This window comes from Alligator sinensis, unplaced genomic scaffold, assembly GCF_000455745.1.
Source record: "Alligator sinensis unplaced genomic scaffold, ASM45574v1 scaffold157_1, whole genome shotgun sequence".
NCBI lineage: Eukaryota > Metazoa > Chordata > Crocodylia > Alligatoridae > Alligator > Alligator sinensis.
Genome location: NW_005842316.1, coordinates 1,421,695 through 1,439,131, shown reverse-complemented (window position 1 = coordinate 1,439,131; position 17,437 = coordinate 1,421,695). Strand labels below are relative to the sequence as shown.

Sequence of the window (17,437 nt, the reverse complement as noted above, 5' to 3'; positions counted from 1 at the left end):
TTCATGATATACTACAGAACCAAATGACACTATTGGCTAAACCCACCTCCAACTCCAAGAAAAAAAAAACGCTTGAGACAACCACAGCTTGCTTTCACGGGCTGGATTACCTTTACCTCTCTGTTGGTATCTCTCTCCTTTAGAGTTCAGTTGGAGGTGACACTGTGTCAGTCGCTTCCAAAATTGAATTGGAGTGAAGCTATTCTATTTGAAAGAAACCATAATCTTACTCCCCTTCTTAAACTATTTTAGAATAGCTTGTCCTTTCCTTTTCAGAATGTTACAGCCTCTTCTATTTATAGTCTCTGCCTCTCCTACTCTATTAGAAAATTTAATAAAAATGACTAAAATGATCCCCTCTTCCTTTTCTCCTTTTTCCAGAAGAGGCACCAGAGGGTTTCTTTTCTCCATATTATATAGTGTGAATACAACCTTGCCAATATACTGAAAGATATTCCCATGCTACCTGCATAAATGTTGCCTATGTTGCCAACCTCAAACATTCCCAAACCACAAGATTAAAAAAAAAAAAAGACAATTTACAACAGGTTCCAAACTTTTCTAACACAACAAAAGGCCAGAAAATATTGTTTTTTTTAAAAAGAATAGAAGATGCAACTTCTTATGTGTTCAAAGTTGAGGCTTTGAAGACGATACAAAAGCCTGCAAGACATGTAATATAAATGCAAGGAGTGAAAACACTAAGTTCTCTGCTTTTGTCTTAACTGTATCTTCTGGGACCAGATGAGGAAGGCAAAAGGGAACTGGTTTGTAATGATGCTTCTGGTTCAATAAAGGCAAGCTGTAAAAGCCAGAATAAGCATGCAACAACAGGAAAGGGTAGTTAGAGATAGAAGAGATAGCAATTAGAGGGTTTAACATAGTCTCCTACTTAACTGGCCCTTTAAACTATCCCTTTTTCTCCATTATGGGAGCAACCAATACTGCTGTTATCAAAGAAAGTATGACAGACTGGTTGTAGACAGAGGTAACAATATATCATTTTAAAAGGGAGGTGAGACTTTGTGCTCAGAAATATGCATCTGTTTAATCTGTCCACTCCTATACCAGTGTAAGAGCTAAACCTGTTTGGTTTAAAGTTACAGAAATTTAGCTTCAATTATATCGAGCTGTCACAGTCTTAGTTTGCTTATACAATGAAGTAATTGCCATTACACATATGGTGCAGTTTCTGTAATGCACATCCTGATACATACATGACACTAAATCTTCTTAGGCAAATGTCCAGTTTAGCATTGTTTTCCACAAGCCATTGTTTTCTGTTCATAATGCAATCAGTTTTTCCCTAGCAGTTGATGGAGCCAACAACTTTTGCAAGAGCAGGAGGCAATTACCAAGCAGAAGTGAAGAAGAATAGCATCAGGCTTATATGAAGCTACTTGAGTCACTGGGTACTACTAATTCTGGCACCTTATACACACAGCTGTAAAGCACTGAGTGGTGGCTGTGCTCTTGGCAGCACCATCCTGCAAATGAAACATTAACATGTCGTCTTCTGCCTCTCGCTGGGCAGAGGAGAGTAAATGATTGCACGGCAGTGCTCACAGAAGAGGAGAGGATGACACTCATGACAGAGCCACAGGCTGCATGTGAGCTATTGATGAGCACATAATCGCTGTTATAACAACACTGCATTATAATATGAATATGATAATTATTGTAATTCTCTAGTGCCTTTGTCTGAGAGATCCAAGCCCTTTACTAACAAGAATGAATTAGGTCTCACAGCACCCCATGAAGTATCATTACCTTCTTTTTCCAAGTGAGTAAATTAAAGCGTAGGGATGTTAAGACACTTGCATAGCGTGTGGCAGAACCAGCCAGCCACACACATTATGCAACTGTAGAAGATCAATGCCACAGCTTTTACCTGCACGTGACTGGCACCGTCAACACTTTGGGTTTCTCTAGCCCATTGTACGTAGTCACCTTGTTTGTACTACATTTTGGGTGAGAACTCCAAGAAGGTCACCTTTCACAAATGGAGTATGCAGCGTGGAGTGTCCCCTCACTAAGGCCAAACTCCTGAATCCACCTGCTTCCCGGGTTCTGCAGGATACTTCAGGAAAGCAAAGGCTTTGTTGTGTGGTGTATTGGGTTTATTTGCTGTGATATATTGATTTTTCATCTTATATTCATGAAAAGTGAGCCTGGTGGGCCAGGAAGTGAGATGGAGATGGGCATCACCATACTCATTCTTGTCATACTATATTGATATTGGTGGAGTTACAATGGGTGATGTAAAACTAATATCACTGACTACAGAATCAGGCCCTTGAAATCCCTGTCTTCAAATTGTCTTGCTTCTTGTGTAACTCATGATTCAGGCTTTGCCTGTATAGAGTCTGTGAAAAATGGAGCTTCAACCCCACTTCTAACCAAGCCGGCAAAGACATCGCTGCGCTATGCCTGAACCCAAGTGCCCCTGCCACTACTTAGGGCAGGTCTGGGAAACAAGTAGGTCACTATCTGGCTGCAGCATGGGGCTGCAGATGACTGATGAGCAATTTTAGATACTCAGGAAATGGCTGAAAAGGCTCACAACAAAAAAATCATCTCTGTGCACTGATCCCAATCTTCCTGCAGCCAATTTTCCTTGGACAACTGCCCCAGCCATAAAAACAGCTTTTCATCGCTAGCTTATTTTTTTATTATTTTCCTTTGAAATGTTATCTAAAGGCAGCTTCATCATTCTGAAAAACACATTTGAGCAGGGACTAGATAATTTGCTCTTGCTTCTTTTTTCAGCAGACACATCTTATTTACTTAAGTGGGTTCATTTCATACAGAGAGACAAACAAATCCCCATTCAAGCTGTAACTAGACTTCACTTCATTGACATGCCAATAACAGTCTGAGTAATTGATTGCAAATCAAGTTTTAAAGAATTTCCTTTCCTGCCACAATATTGAACTTCAGACAAAGCCTATATTCATCTCCCTGCGCTCTCTTGCTGACATCCACTCATCTGCATTGGAATATTGAACTCAAAATGAAAATGACACCTTTCACCAAGAGACAAGCTGGTTTTGCTTCATGGTGCGTGAGCATAGCTAAGTCTAGGTGGAGTCCCAAACAATGGAAAAGTATTAGGCTGTGCTGGAAGCTTTGAAGCCAGACTCTTGGTAAGCTCCATAACGTGGGTAAGAGCTGAAGTCATGTTACCTTCATAAATGTTGTCTATGCTTAGAGTTACAGCTATCTATAGTTTAGGGGCAGAGCCACAACTTTTAGAGGTCCCTGCCGAGGTGGAACAAAATAGTTCTGTTGTGCAGGTAGAGAAAGGATGAGTGAGGGAAGCCACACGTGCCTGGGTGTACAGGAGTGGAGACCTGCAGGAGGAACGAGAATGGAGTGACCTTATCTGCCCTTTGGAAGGGCTTGTGAAGACTATGCCAGCCTTTGAGCTGAAAAGTTTCTTTGAACTGGCTCTGTTGCACAGCAGGGTGGACTCCTCTGGTCACCTCCTCAGTATCCAGCTCAGCTACTCAGGCTGTGTTCAGGAACTGGCCCTTTACGCAGCCTGGCATTTTCTGCACAATATTTGAACACCGCTAGGCCTAACGAGCTTTCAGCTCTAGTCAGAACAGACCACTATACAGGCAATGATGGAGAAATCCCAGGGGACTGCAAAAGAGGATGTTTCATATTCACATCATTAGAGTTTCTAAACCTTCATGTGTTTTCTAATTATGCAGAAGTAACACTAGCAGCACTGTGGGTAGTTCATCAGCACCCATGTATTTTAAATGAATCCCTAACAAGCACATATTAATGTGACACAGCAGCGTTACATAAAGCAGTACAGAGACTTGAAAAAACAGGGTCCTCACTGTCTTGAGCGATGTCATTATCATCATCATAGAGCTGTTCTCTAAAATGTAGAACATTCAAACAGCAAGTGATTTTTCCCTGAGGCACTCCCTGGGTTGTTTCCACAGAGCTATGAAGTTAACCCATTATTTGGTACTGGATTATTTCACCACAGGCTTGCTGTCCATACACCCTGCCTGATTTGATAGTCACCTGTGCAATACAATTGGCAACTCTATTCCTGTTTAAATAGGCATCTTAGCATTGGGAAGTTATAGTTAGATACACATGCATTAAAGGGCCCAAATACACACACAAGAAAAGTGGAGAAAAGCACATATGCTATATGTGGTTGGCAATAAAAGGAATGTCTAACACTCACATTTATTACTAAGAGCTAATCAGATAAAACTTTGGCTCAAAACCTTGCTGGTGTGATGTCTCCATTAAATGGCCCATTCCTATTAACCCCAGGTTTAATCCAAATGACATCTTTTCCAGCAAGTGGATAATGAATGGCTTACTAATTATAATTTCCATAAGGACACATTTCTTTTTTGAATCCCACATGCAGAGGAACCAGCACATTTAATTAGAGTGCTTCATAGAAAACTGTTGCTTTTGTATGCTGGCAGCACTAGCTTTGCTCTTCTCTTTAAAACTGCTTGTTAGTTTTTGTATAACAGGAAAATATCAGACCAAAAAAAATAAAAATCTAAACCCTGCCATCAAGCCACTAGTTACTAGAAGAGAAAAATATAACAGGCCACTTGTTATCCACTCACTGGATACATACTGTACATACACAGATGTATAGATGTTTGCATGTACACACATATGTACCTTAGATTTATATTTATTATGTACTAGGTGTCTAAATGTATTCCTTTTCTAGCATACTGAATTTATTAGACATTTTACTGGATTTGCCAGTTTTGAAAATCATATCTATATCATAAGGGTTAATGAAAGAATTATTTCTTTTGCAGTTATTTGTAACATCGATACATTTACACAGTTACATTTATTATTGCTGACCTATCCATATCCCTTCCAAACCTTGTGGAAGAAATGAATAACACAACAACCTTGGTTCACTACAAGCTATATAAGGGAGGTCTAACTCAGCTCTCTACAACAGTTTTATCTCAAAGCTCTATTTATTTCATATTTCTGAAGCGATCAATTTTCTGTGATATTCCATGTCTAGCCTCTATGAACGTAATCACATTTTAATATTGAAGTCAGGCATTTGTGATGATTTCTGTGTTGTTATGCTTGATGCCAAAGCACAAAAGCTTTTACTTATTGGAGTTTAATCCGAAAGCAAGAACAAAGCATTTGCATGTATGCTGTTCTCTGAACAAGCCCTTCATCTTTACAAGCAACATATATTTTGAAATTAGAAATCAAAGTGAGGTTAGCTACAGGGGAAGTCCCCGGGGTCCAAGCACACAGTTCGCCATGCTATATTTAGGCTAGGAGGCTCTAACACTGATCTCTACTACTGTTTGACTGCATTAAGGGCATCATCTTTCATTGCAAACATTGGTTTTAACTCTACAGTTTCTTGTTGACCTCTTTGCTGATAGAATTTATTTCAATAATCAGCACTTTCTTTGTCTTTACACAGCAATACAGCTGGACGGCAGTGCATTCTCAATTATGACTGCATGTACCATGATTGGTTGCACATGTCACCAGATGTAGTCTGGATGTTTCTTCTGACAAAGGCAAGCTCTTTTTCTCTTAGTTGGCATAGGAAAACAGGAGGCTGGAATTTGGGTGCAGTTCAGCAAGCAGAAGAAGATGCTTTGGCCCAAAGATGCCCCAAAGCTTTAGCTCAGCTTGCCAAAGAATTTGCCTTGTATCAGGAGAGCTCCAGGCAGTGTTGAGTATGTTAACTGTAGTTAAAACCACGAGCGTTCAAGCAGCAAAACATGTGCTAAGTGCAATCATATTCGTGTGTAGATGAAATGGGAGCTCTAAATTGAAGCGGTGGGTTTTTAAAAACGCCACTTCAATTTAGGGCCCTTTAAACCCCCAGGTCATGCACACGCTGACTTACCTGCCTCTCCAGTGGCAGGGAGGGGAGGGTGAGCTGCCGGTGGGTGCAGTGGTCCCTGGGCTGCGGGAAGGGGCTGGCAGCCCCCTCCAGGCAGCACCCACCTGCAGGCACCCAGCTCGGGCGGTCCCAGGGGGCACTGCAGCTGCAGAGGGAAGCACCGGGCCCCCGTGCAGCTCAGGCTTGCTGCTTTTCTTGGGTGAAGCCTGCCTTCCTGGGCTGCTGCAGAGCCCCTGAGCTCTGCTCCAAGGCTATAGGGGAAGTAAACTAAAACTCCTCCTCTGAGTTTAAGTTTGCTGCGACCCAAGTCATTTAAGGTGCATTAGCCACCGAATTTCCCACAGCGGGTGGAATTAATGTGCAACATGCTGCTGACGCGTGCAAACACTGACACCATTAAAGTAGTGCAAAGGCATTTAGCCTGCTTTAAAGTGTCATGCACACATGCCCATTGTTTCATCTACAAACGGCCATAAAGTAGCAAAGATAGGACATTTCTGGACAGGAATATCTCCAGTTCATATTACCTAACTTGTGTTGAGCTAATGCCCGACTGCTCCACAGAGGCGGCTCATGCGGGTGCTGGGGCCGCAACACACTGGAGCCTGTTCCAGGGTTCCTGCAACACACCACAGTACACTGGGGTCTTTGAGGGGCTCGACACTTAGGACATGTTATATTTAGATTACAGTAAGCATTACTATGTGATGCTCAGAAAGCTTTCTAACTTGTAGTAGTATTGGCAACATGTAGGGGGTCCATGCGGGTGCATGTGTCCCCCCAGAGCATAGCGGTATATCCCCTATGAAACCCCTTACAACACTGTTGCTGGTGCCTGTGGGTGGTCGCTGACCCCTGGTCGGTGCTCCCCCTGCCGCTGCCGACAGCACCGGTGGCATCTGTGGGGCAGCTCCTTGCTTACCACTGCTGCACTCCCGCCGCCACCAGCGCTGCCGTGCCCCCCAGCCGCTGGGGCACACGTCGTTCATGCGTAGCAGTGATTATTATGACCTAAATAAAACACATCCTAAGTGTAATCCTAAGAATCTCTGTGCTCTTCAGCTATGCTGAGTTAGTCCTGGTTTGTTCTTACACTTGCTGAGAAATTTTGGCTTCATGAAAGAAACAAAAAAAAGACAAAAAGACGTTTTTCTGGCATCCTTAAGACAGCTTCCTGTGCCTTCTGCAGGGTCATACTGATCTGTGGTCTAGATTAGAGGGCGTCATGTCTGAGCATACTAGGAGCCAGGGCTTCCTGTGGAATCTGTTGCAAAGGAGGTTTAGGTGCCGAACATGTCTGTAAAACTCCCCAGGAGACTTTTTAAACAGTGTTAGTTAGAAAGGAATATTCTGCATAGAGATATGGCAAAGAACAAATTTAGTTCAAACACGCACACACCCACCAGCTAGGTAAGAAGGGGCCCAATGAATGCACCTGCAGGGATAAGATGAAAAACCTGAGCACTTTGCAAAGTTGTAATAATTTAAATTCTAGGTGAAGAGCTGTCAGTCATCTTGACTTTGAAAGGCTTTGAGATGGCAGCAACCTTTTCTTATCCACAACTCCAACAAAGCTCGGGCAATAGCAACATCCATATCAGCTTCCTCATGAAACCACTAATAAATATCTGCTGTGTTTCAGAAGGACCAACTGAAGGAGTAAGAGTGTAGCTCAGTCTTCACGTCTATTTGATCCTTGGCTTGTTTTGCTAGTCTGCTTGATTGGATTAGAACACATGGCTTGAAATAACAGATTCTGCAACTAATACTAATCCTTCAAGCCCCTCTATTCCTGCCAAATGTTACTTTAACCTAGTTTTTGTAGTGCGATTATGAGATCCTTTAATTTCTCTATACAAGAAAACACGATCTAAGTGTTGCACACTGCAATTTTTCATTCTACAAAACAGTTGTACTCCACCAAATCAATACCAGTGGCGCCCTTGTGGAATTTCAAATGTTTTCAGTAAAACTTTCTCAATGGTAAATCTGTCTGTCAAGAATGTATTAATCTAAAATGGTCATTACATGCTATTTTGCCAAATCCTTTCATGAGCCTTTTAGTGCTGTCACCTGCACCAATTAAAAGAAGCTGTTGGAAAATCAGGAGCAGTTCATATCTGCAAATGTCTAGAAACACGTACTACTTCTTTTACTGCTGTTTAAATAAATGTCATTTACATAAGAATTACTAATGGGCTGTAAAGATCACTGCTTTTGAATATATGTAGATGAGAATCCTGAAACCATTAGATTGTGGTATGACACTTTTATAGCACTGGGTAGGGATTAAATCACAATAGACTGATTTGATGTGCTGGTTATATTTGTTGAAATTATAAATGAATGTATTAGATGTTGATTCTAGCATATGATTTCCTTAAAAGAAGTAAGTTAAATATTTGTCATTGCTTTCCAGTATAGCCTTCTTTTGAATTTCTAGGGAAAGGAAGATGCACTTTTGAGGCTTTAAAAACTTCTTTTTACTAATAAATTTCTCTTCCCTTTCAGTACACATGAATGCCCTTTGAGTGCCTAATGGGAACTGATGCAATGTATTGATTGCCATTTACAATGCCTTTATAAACTGAGCGAGCAAAACATGTCAAAGGTTTCTGACCGGAACCAAGCTGCTCAAACTATTATTATTTCATGGGTTGCTAATAGTTTAGAGGAATAACTCCTATACAGCAACTCACTAATGAGCTAAAATGGTAAATATGGTCTGCTGTGAAAATATCTGAAAATATGCCAGATTGCTATAGCCATTACATAAATGTCAAACTGACAGTATTCGGCATGTGAGTCTGGAAGAGAAATTTCGCATTTAGCTTTAATGTACAAAGCTTGGATACTGTCTATCAGGAGACATTGCAATGGTTGGGGAAAAAAGCCAGCACCATAAAATAGGTCAGTGGCTGGAATCAACCCAGGTCTGAAGTGGCTGAAAGTCATTACCATCTGTTCATGTGAAATGAGGCATTGGTTTCAGTCCAGTCCTTCATGTGCACATTATAAAAAGATACCTGCAAAAGGATCATGGACTGAAAAACCAGTTGGCAGAAGAGGCCCTTGAGTGAGCTATAAACATCTCTGGCTCTTAAAAAGTAGCTAAGACATGGGACACATGAAGCTTGCTTGTGCTTGTATCCATTACATGGAGAACTAGAAGCCTTTTTTTCCCAGTTCTGTTAATATCCCACCATTCGCCTGCCAGTAACATTCACTAAAATAGGTATCTGAGAGAGGTGTTTAGAGACCAGTTGACTTTGGGTCTTATCCATTGCATAAAGCTTCCATAATGGGTCTCAACAGACTGTTTCCTCCCTGGAACAGTGCTGTCAACTCAAATAAGTTCCTCTCTCTGTGGTTGTGTTTTTAATGTGAATCTTACCTACTTTGCCTACTGCTGGTGTGGCTCACAAAGCAGTAACCAGTGATGTAGGTAAGGTGAAAGACAGCACAGATACTATTATATTATGCTACAGAGGGAGGATAATGCCTCTGGCCAATATCCATACGCACTCTTAGTAGAGTTGGGGAGATGCTGAGGAACGTGCTATGATGTAGTAGTGGAGACAATTGAATATAAAGTGAAAGCAAAGACAAAGTGAATATATTTTTCTAGAAGCTGGCCGTCATGAATTGCAGAGTTCTTTAGGAATGGTTTCGAATTATAGCCATCATTATCATTGTGTTAGATAGATAATAAAGATTATACAATGAAATATTTATGGGAATACATGCTTTTAATCTAAGGTATCAGTTTTTGCCCATCTCAAATCAACTGAAGAAGACTCTAATTACAACAATTCCTTGCTATGTCATTACATTCAAATTAACTACTCTCCAGAAGTTAATACAACTGAAATGATGTAGAGCTCCCCTAGAATGAAAAACGTAGACAGGCACTGATTAATGCCAATAACATTACATATGGTTGCAACTGGAAGACACCAGTCTCTACCTGCCTTGTTAAGATAAAGCAGGATTTCCTGTTCATTCCCACGGTCAGCAGAGCTCTGCTCTCTTCCTATTTCCATATTAATTTTAAGACCATTCTTCTTTAGTATCTCAGTTCACCTCAGCACCAGGAGAGAGTCACAGAATGGTTGAAAACTATTGAAAGCAAAGATTTTGAATGCTTAGTAGACTTCGTAGCCTCTCAAAAGAAATACTAGCCCTTTTGATCTCGCTCTAAGGACAGATTCCTATGCTATATCAGACTATTAAGGAAATGAAGAAACACCTCCAAATGATTTCTGTTTTCTGTACTCATGGATGCAAGATATACAGAAGCAGATTTTTTCCCCTAAGAAAATAAGATGTCTACAAGTAGGGCCAGTGACTTCTAATAACACTCTGCTAGCTTTTCTGCTGCAACTGTACTGGATGCTATCTGTTTATGTACTTTTGTCAATACAAATTATACGATATATATAATTTTCCTTATGTCTGTGATGTGTGTGTGCATGCATGCATGTACGTGCATGTACAACAGCATTGATGCTCACATAGATTGTAGAGCCAGGTGATAAATATTTACCATGCATCATAATTGAGCTCTGCTCGCAATGCTTCTGCTTAGCCGACACTGTAAGGCTGAAACCCCCTGAGCAGCTTTAAAGAGCCATCAGTTTTTTATCTGTCAGAAAAAGTAAGTTTTCCTTCTCCCATTTCCCTTAGTTTTACAGTTTCCCAGGATGCATCCAGCAGAATGACAGCTTTGCTATACAGTAATATCACAGGTTTAATGTCTACTACCTCTCAGTAATGCAGAGCTAGAGTTGGGAGTTTTCCAAAGGGCCCTAGCATATGCATTCCTTCCTGGAAGGTGAGTAAGGGATTTTAAAATCTTCACATTTTTAGGTACAGAAAATATGTTTTAGGTCATATTTAGACAGGTTTTTGGCTCCTATTGAGTTCTCTGATGCTCAGCTCATGATGAAGAAGGAACTTGACTTTGCAAGTAGAAGGAGAAAAAAGAGCCCCGATGAATAGTTTACAAATGGTCTAAAATATTCTTAACACTGTATTTCTGTACAGGGGGTGGCGCACGCAGAATACACACTGCTGTGTTGTTGTGGAAAGGTTTCATGCTTACCCATTTAAAATGACATGTGTAATTCATGGCTTCATCATTACCAGACCACACCATCATCTGTAATGGACACATTCATTCATCTCCCTGTCTTCTTCTGTGTTTAATAGGCTGCTCCTACAGCTCTAGTTCAAAATAGGATACCTAATGTGTTGACACTTGACTACCCAGGATACCCTACAACTACCCAATAAATGGGACAAGTAATACCTATATGAGAACAGACTTGTTCAGGTTAGTTATCACCAATAGTGTCACTGTTTCCCACAGAATATGCCAACAATTATTCTTGTAGGATTATGGGAATTAGAACTGGAAAAATGATCCAGTCTCCAAAATTCTTCTGATCATAGACAACAGTGAATACAGTGCTTAAACAGTCCAGAAGCTAGGCTTCTAGTACATGGAGCTACCATAGATTTAATACTTTTGGAGATGAAACCAAGCTGAAAAAAACTACAGTTACAGCCGATTTATTCTTGATTTCCAGTTTGAATAGATTTTTCCCAGTGAAAAATCCTGACATTATTCTGTACCATAGCCAATCCACACTCCTGTCTCCCAAAAGATGTACTCTTATTAAATGCAAACCACTAAAAGTCCTGAACAGTGCTGCAGTTATATTTGCAGTTCATCACATAAAACTAGCAATTAATTCATTCTTCCCATCTTCCTTTTTAATTTTGGTAAATAGATACCAAAACTGGCAGCTCTAGTTATTTAATGGATGCTGGCAATATTCTTGTCTCTTGTACAGAAAGGCATAGTCACTGCTCCAAGGGCCTTACATTTTAATTGTTCTGTTGGCAATTATAGCACTGCCCAGCATACTGACCTTCTGCAGTTGATTAGTAAACTCTTTTTGTAAGATCGGATATTTGGAGATGCAGATATCTGCCTCAGTGCTGAAACGGTTCTGATCACTAGACATTTTGAGGCAATCAGAGTTCTGACTTGACTTGCTGAAACTCTGAATTTCCAAGTCACACAATATTTTTTTAACACTTTGAAACCATTTTCATTCCAGTTGGGGAGGAACATAAATCATTTTCAAATGTCCTCTTCAAATGAAAATTCTGAAATGTCAAAAATGCTTGTTTTGTAAGCTCAGGGGGTAATTTTGTAGCTCAAAAATGTGGTTGTGAACATTATCCTAATATATTTTCTTCTTGATTTTTATGGCTTTTTCACATCCTTTCATGTGAGATCATGTTATGAAGGAATAAAATATATATATAGGTGAAAATTTAAACCTACCCACTAAAACCAAATCCTAAGTGAAAATTAGGAATATTCCCAAATGACAATTTCAAAACAATTTTTGTTTCAGAAAACTTTTTTTTTGCCATGGGACCTTTCACTAAAAGCGACAGGGTTTTGAAACATGAGTTTGGTGAATCTAATATTTTAGGATCCCCCCCGAAAAAGAAAATTGAAAAAAAGGTATAACCAGCAGAAGAAAAGGTACAACCAGCATTAACTCTGATGACCATGATGCCTTCACTGGAGTTATGACCATGAGAAAAGTTAAGCATACATGTGAGTGCCTGTATCAAGACCTTATTTTTGAGACATTTAGTATTTAGGAAAGCAATAATAAACCTTTAAACCACACAACTTACTCTAAAAAATTCTTTGGTTGAGCCTGAATCCAAAGTCCCATAGGCTATTTCAGTTTGCTTAGCCAGATCTTCTGCGCTTTCTATGGGAGAGACCATCCTTTCCACAGTTAGGAAGGCAGCAAGATTAGCAGTGTAGGAAGAGATAATGATGAGGGTGAAGAACCACCAGACTCCTCCAACAATTCGCCCTGAGAGAGATCTACAAAGAAACAAACATGGTCAAAATTACCCATTTTTTGTTTTTCTTATAAAAAAGAAGTGCGATTTTTTTTTTTTTTTACGAAAGCTTCCTAAACCTTGCCTGTAAAGTTTGCACAAAACACAACCCTTTTTGAGCACAAACTCCCCATATTTGCACTTTTTCAGGTAAATGCAAAAAGGACAAGTACAAGCCAATCAGTGACATTCTTATTCAGATATTACCGTATTTATTTGCTTACCACACGCAGCCCTTTCCCAAAAAGTCAGCCCTCCAAAACTGCGGTGAAGCCGATTCCTTCACTGGAATAGAAGTAGAAGCATGAAGACACTGTTGCAAAATGGCTCCAGCTTCTCTCTCAACAAGAAAGCAGGAAGGGCGTAGTCCAGCAGAACCCTTTCACAGCCACTCTCAGCTTGCTGGCTAAATGGGAAGCTGGCAGCCATTTTGCAACACAGCGTCTTCAAAAAACAAGATTTGCGGGAGATGTGAGGTACGTGAGAAAATATGGTACTTAAGATATGGCTTGAGCACACCCCCGGGAAAATGAGTAGAGCACAGGGGCTATAAGGGCACATCCTGAAAAGACTCAGTCTATGGTGGCCATAAAATTACCAACTTCATACATGACATGCATTCACAAGGCTTGCCCGATTCTGGGATTAAATACACAAGGGCCTATGTGCTCATGGTTATAGGCATGCATACAAATTTTATAGCCATGGCTTTAAAAACTCCACTGTTGTCATTTTGGCATTAAATGATTTTTTCTTTTAACGAGGCCTGAAGTTGACAGAGAAGTCTCAGCCTTCAAGGATAGAACGATGGGTATCACTAATGCTTTAGTGCACTTCTTACTTGGTCCTTCCAAAACATACTTGGCCATCTTATCCCAAGGAAGGCATGACCAAGAAGGGAGACAGTGCTTAGCTAGATAATAGGAAGTGAAGCACATAGCTCTTGTGTAAGATGCACAGGAATTTATTTCTGAGGAAGAGTAGAGGACATCAATGTAGAGATTACAGCCAGGAATATCCTGTGTATGGAGCCTCAAACAAGCGCTTCCATTTCAAAAGGCAGCCGGGCTTGGCAGAGGAAAGCAAACGCTGTGAATTAGTGTGGCCAGAAATATGTCTCCTCTACCACTTCACCCATAGAAACAGAAGACTAGCAAACACCGAAAACTTTCTCCACTCATCCATCCCTGACACATTCCTTGGAAGATGAGCAGTAAGCAGGGGACAAAAATATCCCCAGGCTATTAAGAAAAATGCTATGCTGGCTGATTAGAGCAATGCATGAGTCAATTCAACTTCCCACTGAGGCCTGCCCAACGGGAGAGACTCCAGGGAGCAGCAGGAGGTCTAATCAGCGGGGCAGCTCCAGAACCCCTTGCTAGAGAGGTCTTTTGCCAGCAGACTTTTGGCTTCAGTGGCAGACTAGCCTTTCCCCTTGATTAGTTCAAATCACTGCAGTACACTAGCATCAGTGCCTCTTGAGGATTGCCTAGCTTGAAAGAAACAAAGATATTTCTTGCTGGATCTGTCCCTAAACTGTGAAATTAGGCAAAAGCAAATAGGGATGTAATATATTCATTAAAATTTACATTTGCCAAACAAGAATTATCAACAGGTTGCTCTTGTCAGGGCCCAGTAGGAATTAGAATGAGACTGAATCGTACACGTTGACATGGAGACATTCTAGTGTATTTTATGTTAATTACATTTGCATATCTAAAACCCACTGTTCCAAATCAGGCATAGTCTTATTTAATAATCTGCAGCTTCAGCATGGCCATTGCTGCCTACACCACTAGCGGAGCACAGAGGAGAGCAGAAACTATTATTTTACTTCATTTTTTTGGAAATACGATAGACAAAGGCTGAAGAAATAAGATAAAATCATTGTAACCAGACAATAGGAGGGTTCCTCCTTTAAGCTGCCTTGCTCAAAGTAAAACTGCCTGCACAATAGGCCCCAAAAGCTTATTGGAAGCTCATTGCCCTATTCCTTGCTCATGCCAAACTCTAATTTTAGGGCAAGATGTTGAGTACTGGGGAGCTGCTCCTGCCATCCATGGAGGCCGGTGGGGAGTGACTAGGCATCTACTTCAAGTTACGCACAAACTAATCAGGGATATTCAGGCCAGGAACATTGCACCAAAATGTTAACTAATCATTTTCCCCCAACTTTCACTTGCTTCAGTAGAAGAAAGATCAAATCTCAAAAATGTTAAGTCCACAATCCTGGATGAACAATGGGAATGTTCATGAATAATACTGAGAAACAGCCCCATCTGATGTAATTGGAGCAGATTTTACCCTAGGAAGAGTGCATTCGCCATACATTGAGGAACGAGTATGTATAATTTTTAATTAGCTTGTGTAAGTCTTTGGGGTTTCATACAGTTTGTCAAAATTGTGTTATCTTCTAGTTTGAAAATTAAATTGGGTTATATGTGGAACAGGGCATTTTACCTGCCCCAACAACTTCAATTTTGGCATTTCCAAAGCTTTGAATACTTTCCTTTGCAACCACTATGTCTTCTTAACATTACTTTTTTGTATGTCATTTTTATAAATAACTGCAGAAAGACTCTATAACATGTGTAAGGAGTCTTTCTTCCTGGCTCCATGAAGTAGAAAGTGTCGTTTTTTTTGAGCAAAGAGCAAGGAAAAAAGTGAAACTCAAAACACCTTAAAGTTGCTTCATATTTTTTTAAGACAATGAAATTAGACTCCCTAAAAATACGTATTTGTATACATTTGGACTCTGTCACATATTGTTAATTTTGCATGTTCATATATCACCTATGCAAGAAAACGTGCCAACTTCAACAGTGTGAGAAAACAATTAGAGCAGATCAGGTTTGTAGCAGACACATTAGGCTTGTCCTGGAAATAGAGAAAACGGGGAAGATTTAGCTGATTGTTGGTTTCTTCCTGTCCTGAATGCCATGCCTTGCCTAAGCAGTGCATACTGGGTGTCCTTCCAACAAGGAAAAATGACATTCCTCGTGGCAGGGTCCTGACTCCCCACCTCAGAAACATGGATGGCTGATAATCTACCTGTCGGTACTCAGTGAGAGTTTGCCTGAGCAATAAATATTTAAAAAAGCTATCAGCTGGGGAAAAAAAAAAATCAGTGGCCAACTTTAAAAAGGCACACACAAAATATGGCTAGCAGTACTCAGGAGTGGGGGGTTTGCCCTGGCTAAGAAATGATTCTCCTCCGTCCGTCTAGCCCAGGAATCCACAATGGCAAACCCCACTGCAAGAAGGGACACAGACACTAGTACTAAAACTTTGATGGGTGATCGCACTCACCTCCTGACTGCCTGGAGTTTAGTATCTGCAGAAGTTACTACATCAAGCCTGTACCGATGTGAAAGAGGAGGTAAGGGGTTTGGGAGCCACACTGTTCAGCTCCAGAGATGAAGTACTGCCTCTTTGCCCATGAGGAAGTGGTGACTATCATGGTATGAGCAAAGGCAGACACAAGTCCTCACTTTTGTGAACTGCACTTGCTTCTTTAATGCAAACTCTCATACAAGACACACAACCAATAGAAACGATCAAGCCTTCTCTAAGGAGAATCGTATCGCCTGGCTTTTCAAATGTCAGGTCTCTTTCTGTGGAGTAGACCTGAAAAGCTGTTCCTTCTTTCAGGGGTCTGGACAGAAAGTCGCATTGTGGAACGAAGCTCAGACTACCTCAAAATCACTAGCTCATCCTGGAGACGCAAGAGATGAAAAAACGTGGTCGGTTGGCTACTGAAAAGCCAGGTTTAAAAGTAAGTTATACCAATGTAAAGCCAGTGTTTTAGAATAGCTCAAAGAAAGTCTCTCAAGATATTCCTCAGGGACACAGAGCAAGCAAACATCTGTTGGGGATGGCAGCAAAAGGGTGAAGTCCTATGTGGCTAAAGGAGGTTAAAGACTTGGGTTCAAGTCAGCAGCAGTGCTGCCCTACATGCAACACAGAAAATGTATCTGTGGGAAGTTGTAGAGCTGAGATCTATTGTGAAGGAAGCTGATGATTTCAAAACCTGCCAGCCCCCAGCGACTAGAAACTACAACGCAGGTAAGGTGAGCCTGCTGAGTGGCACGAGGCTGATCCGTATGTGATGGTTCTGCATCTCTAAACCTTTTTAGTCAATCTTTGGGTAAGAAGAACAAGGAAAGGAGCTTTGTTTAGACATGGAGGCAAATCTGATGGTGCACATTTGAGGAGAGGATGTACCATGGATTCATTCCTCAAATCTATTCCCTTAGAAAGGGTTCAATGTGATCCGTAGCTACCCAACCCTGCTGTGGGACGGATGGGCTACTGTACTGAAACCCCCTAGGCTACCTAAAGGAAGAGAGGCAACAACAGTGAGACCACCGGCCCGTGCGATAGCACAACATTCGCCCAGTACTGCGTATTTATGCAGTGCTTGACACACACAGAAAAGGTAGTGCGTGCTGTCTATACAAAGAACAACATTCAAGGAGAGCCTGGGCTTTACTACGGTAATCATGAGATGAAAGAAGGTGGGTCACTTGAAGAGGTGGGCTTTCCTGAAGGACCTGAAGTGTAGGAGAGGGTTCTCCATGGATGAGGAGCAGTTCGGCA

The 17,437-nt window shown here is 41.0% G+C and overlaps 1 protein-coding gene across 1 annotated transcript in view; it reads right to left on the bottom strand.

Annotated features, from left to right (window-relative positions):
- The window catches only part of GRIA3 (glutamate ionotropic receptor AMPA type subunit 3), a 217,223-nt gene that overhangs the window by 40,595 nt on the left and 159,191 nt on the right, over window positions 1-17,437 (bottom strand). The window contains exon 12 of the mRNA XM_006028500.2: window positions 12,623-12,821. Coding sequence (XP_006028562.1) covers window positions 12,623-12,821 — 199 coding nt within the window. The remainder of the gene's footprint in view (window positions 1-12,622; window positions 12,822-17,437) is intronic.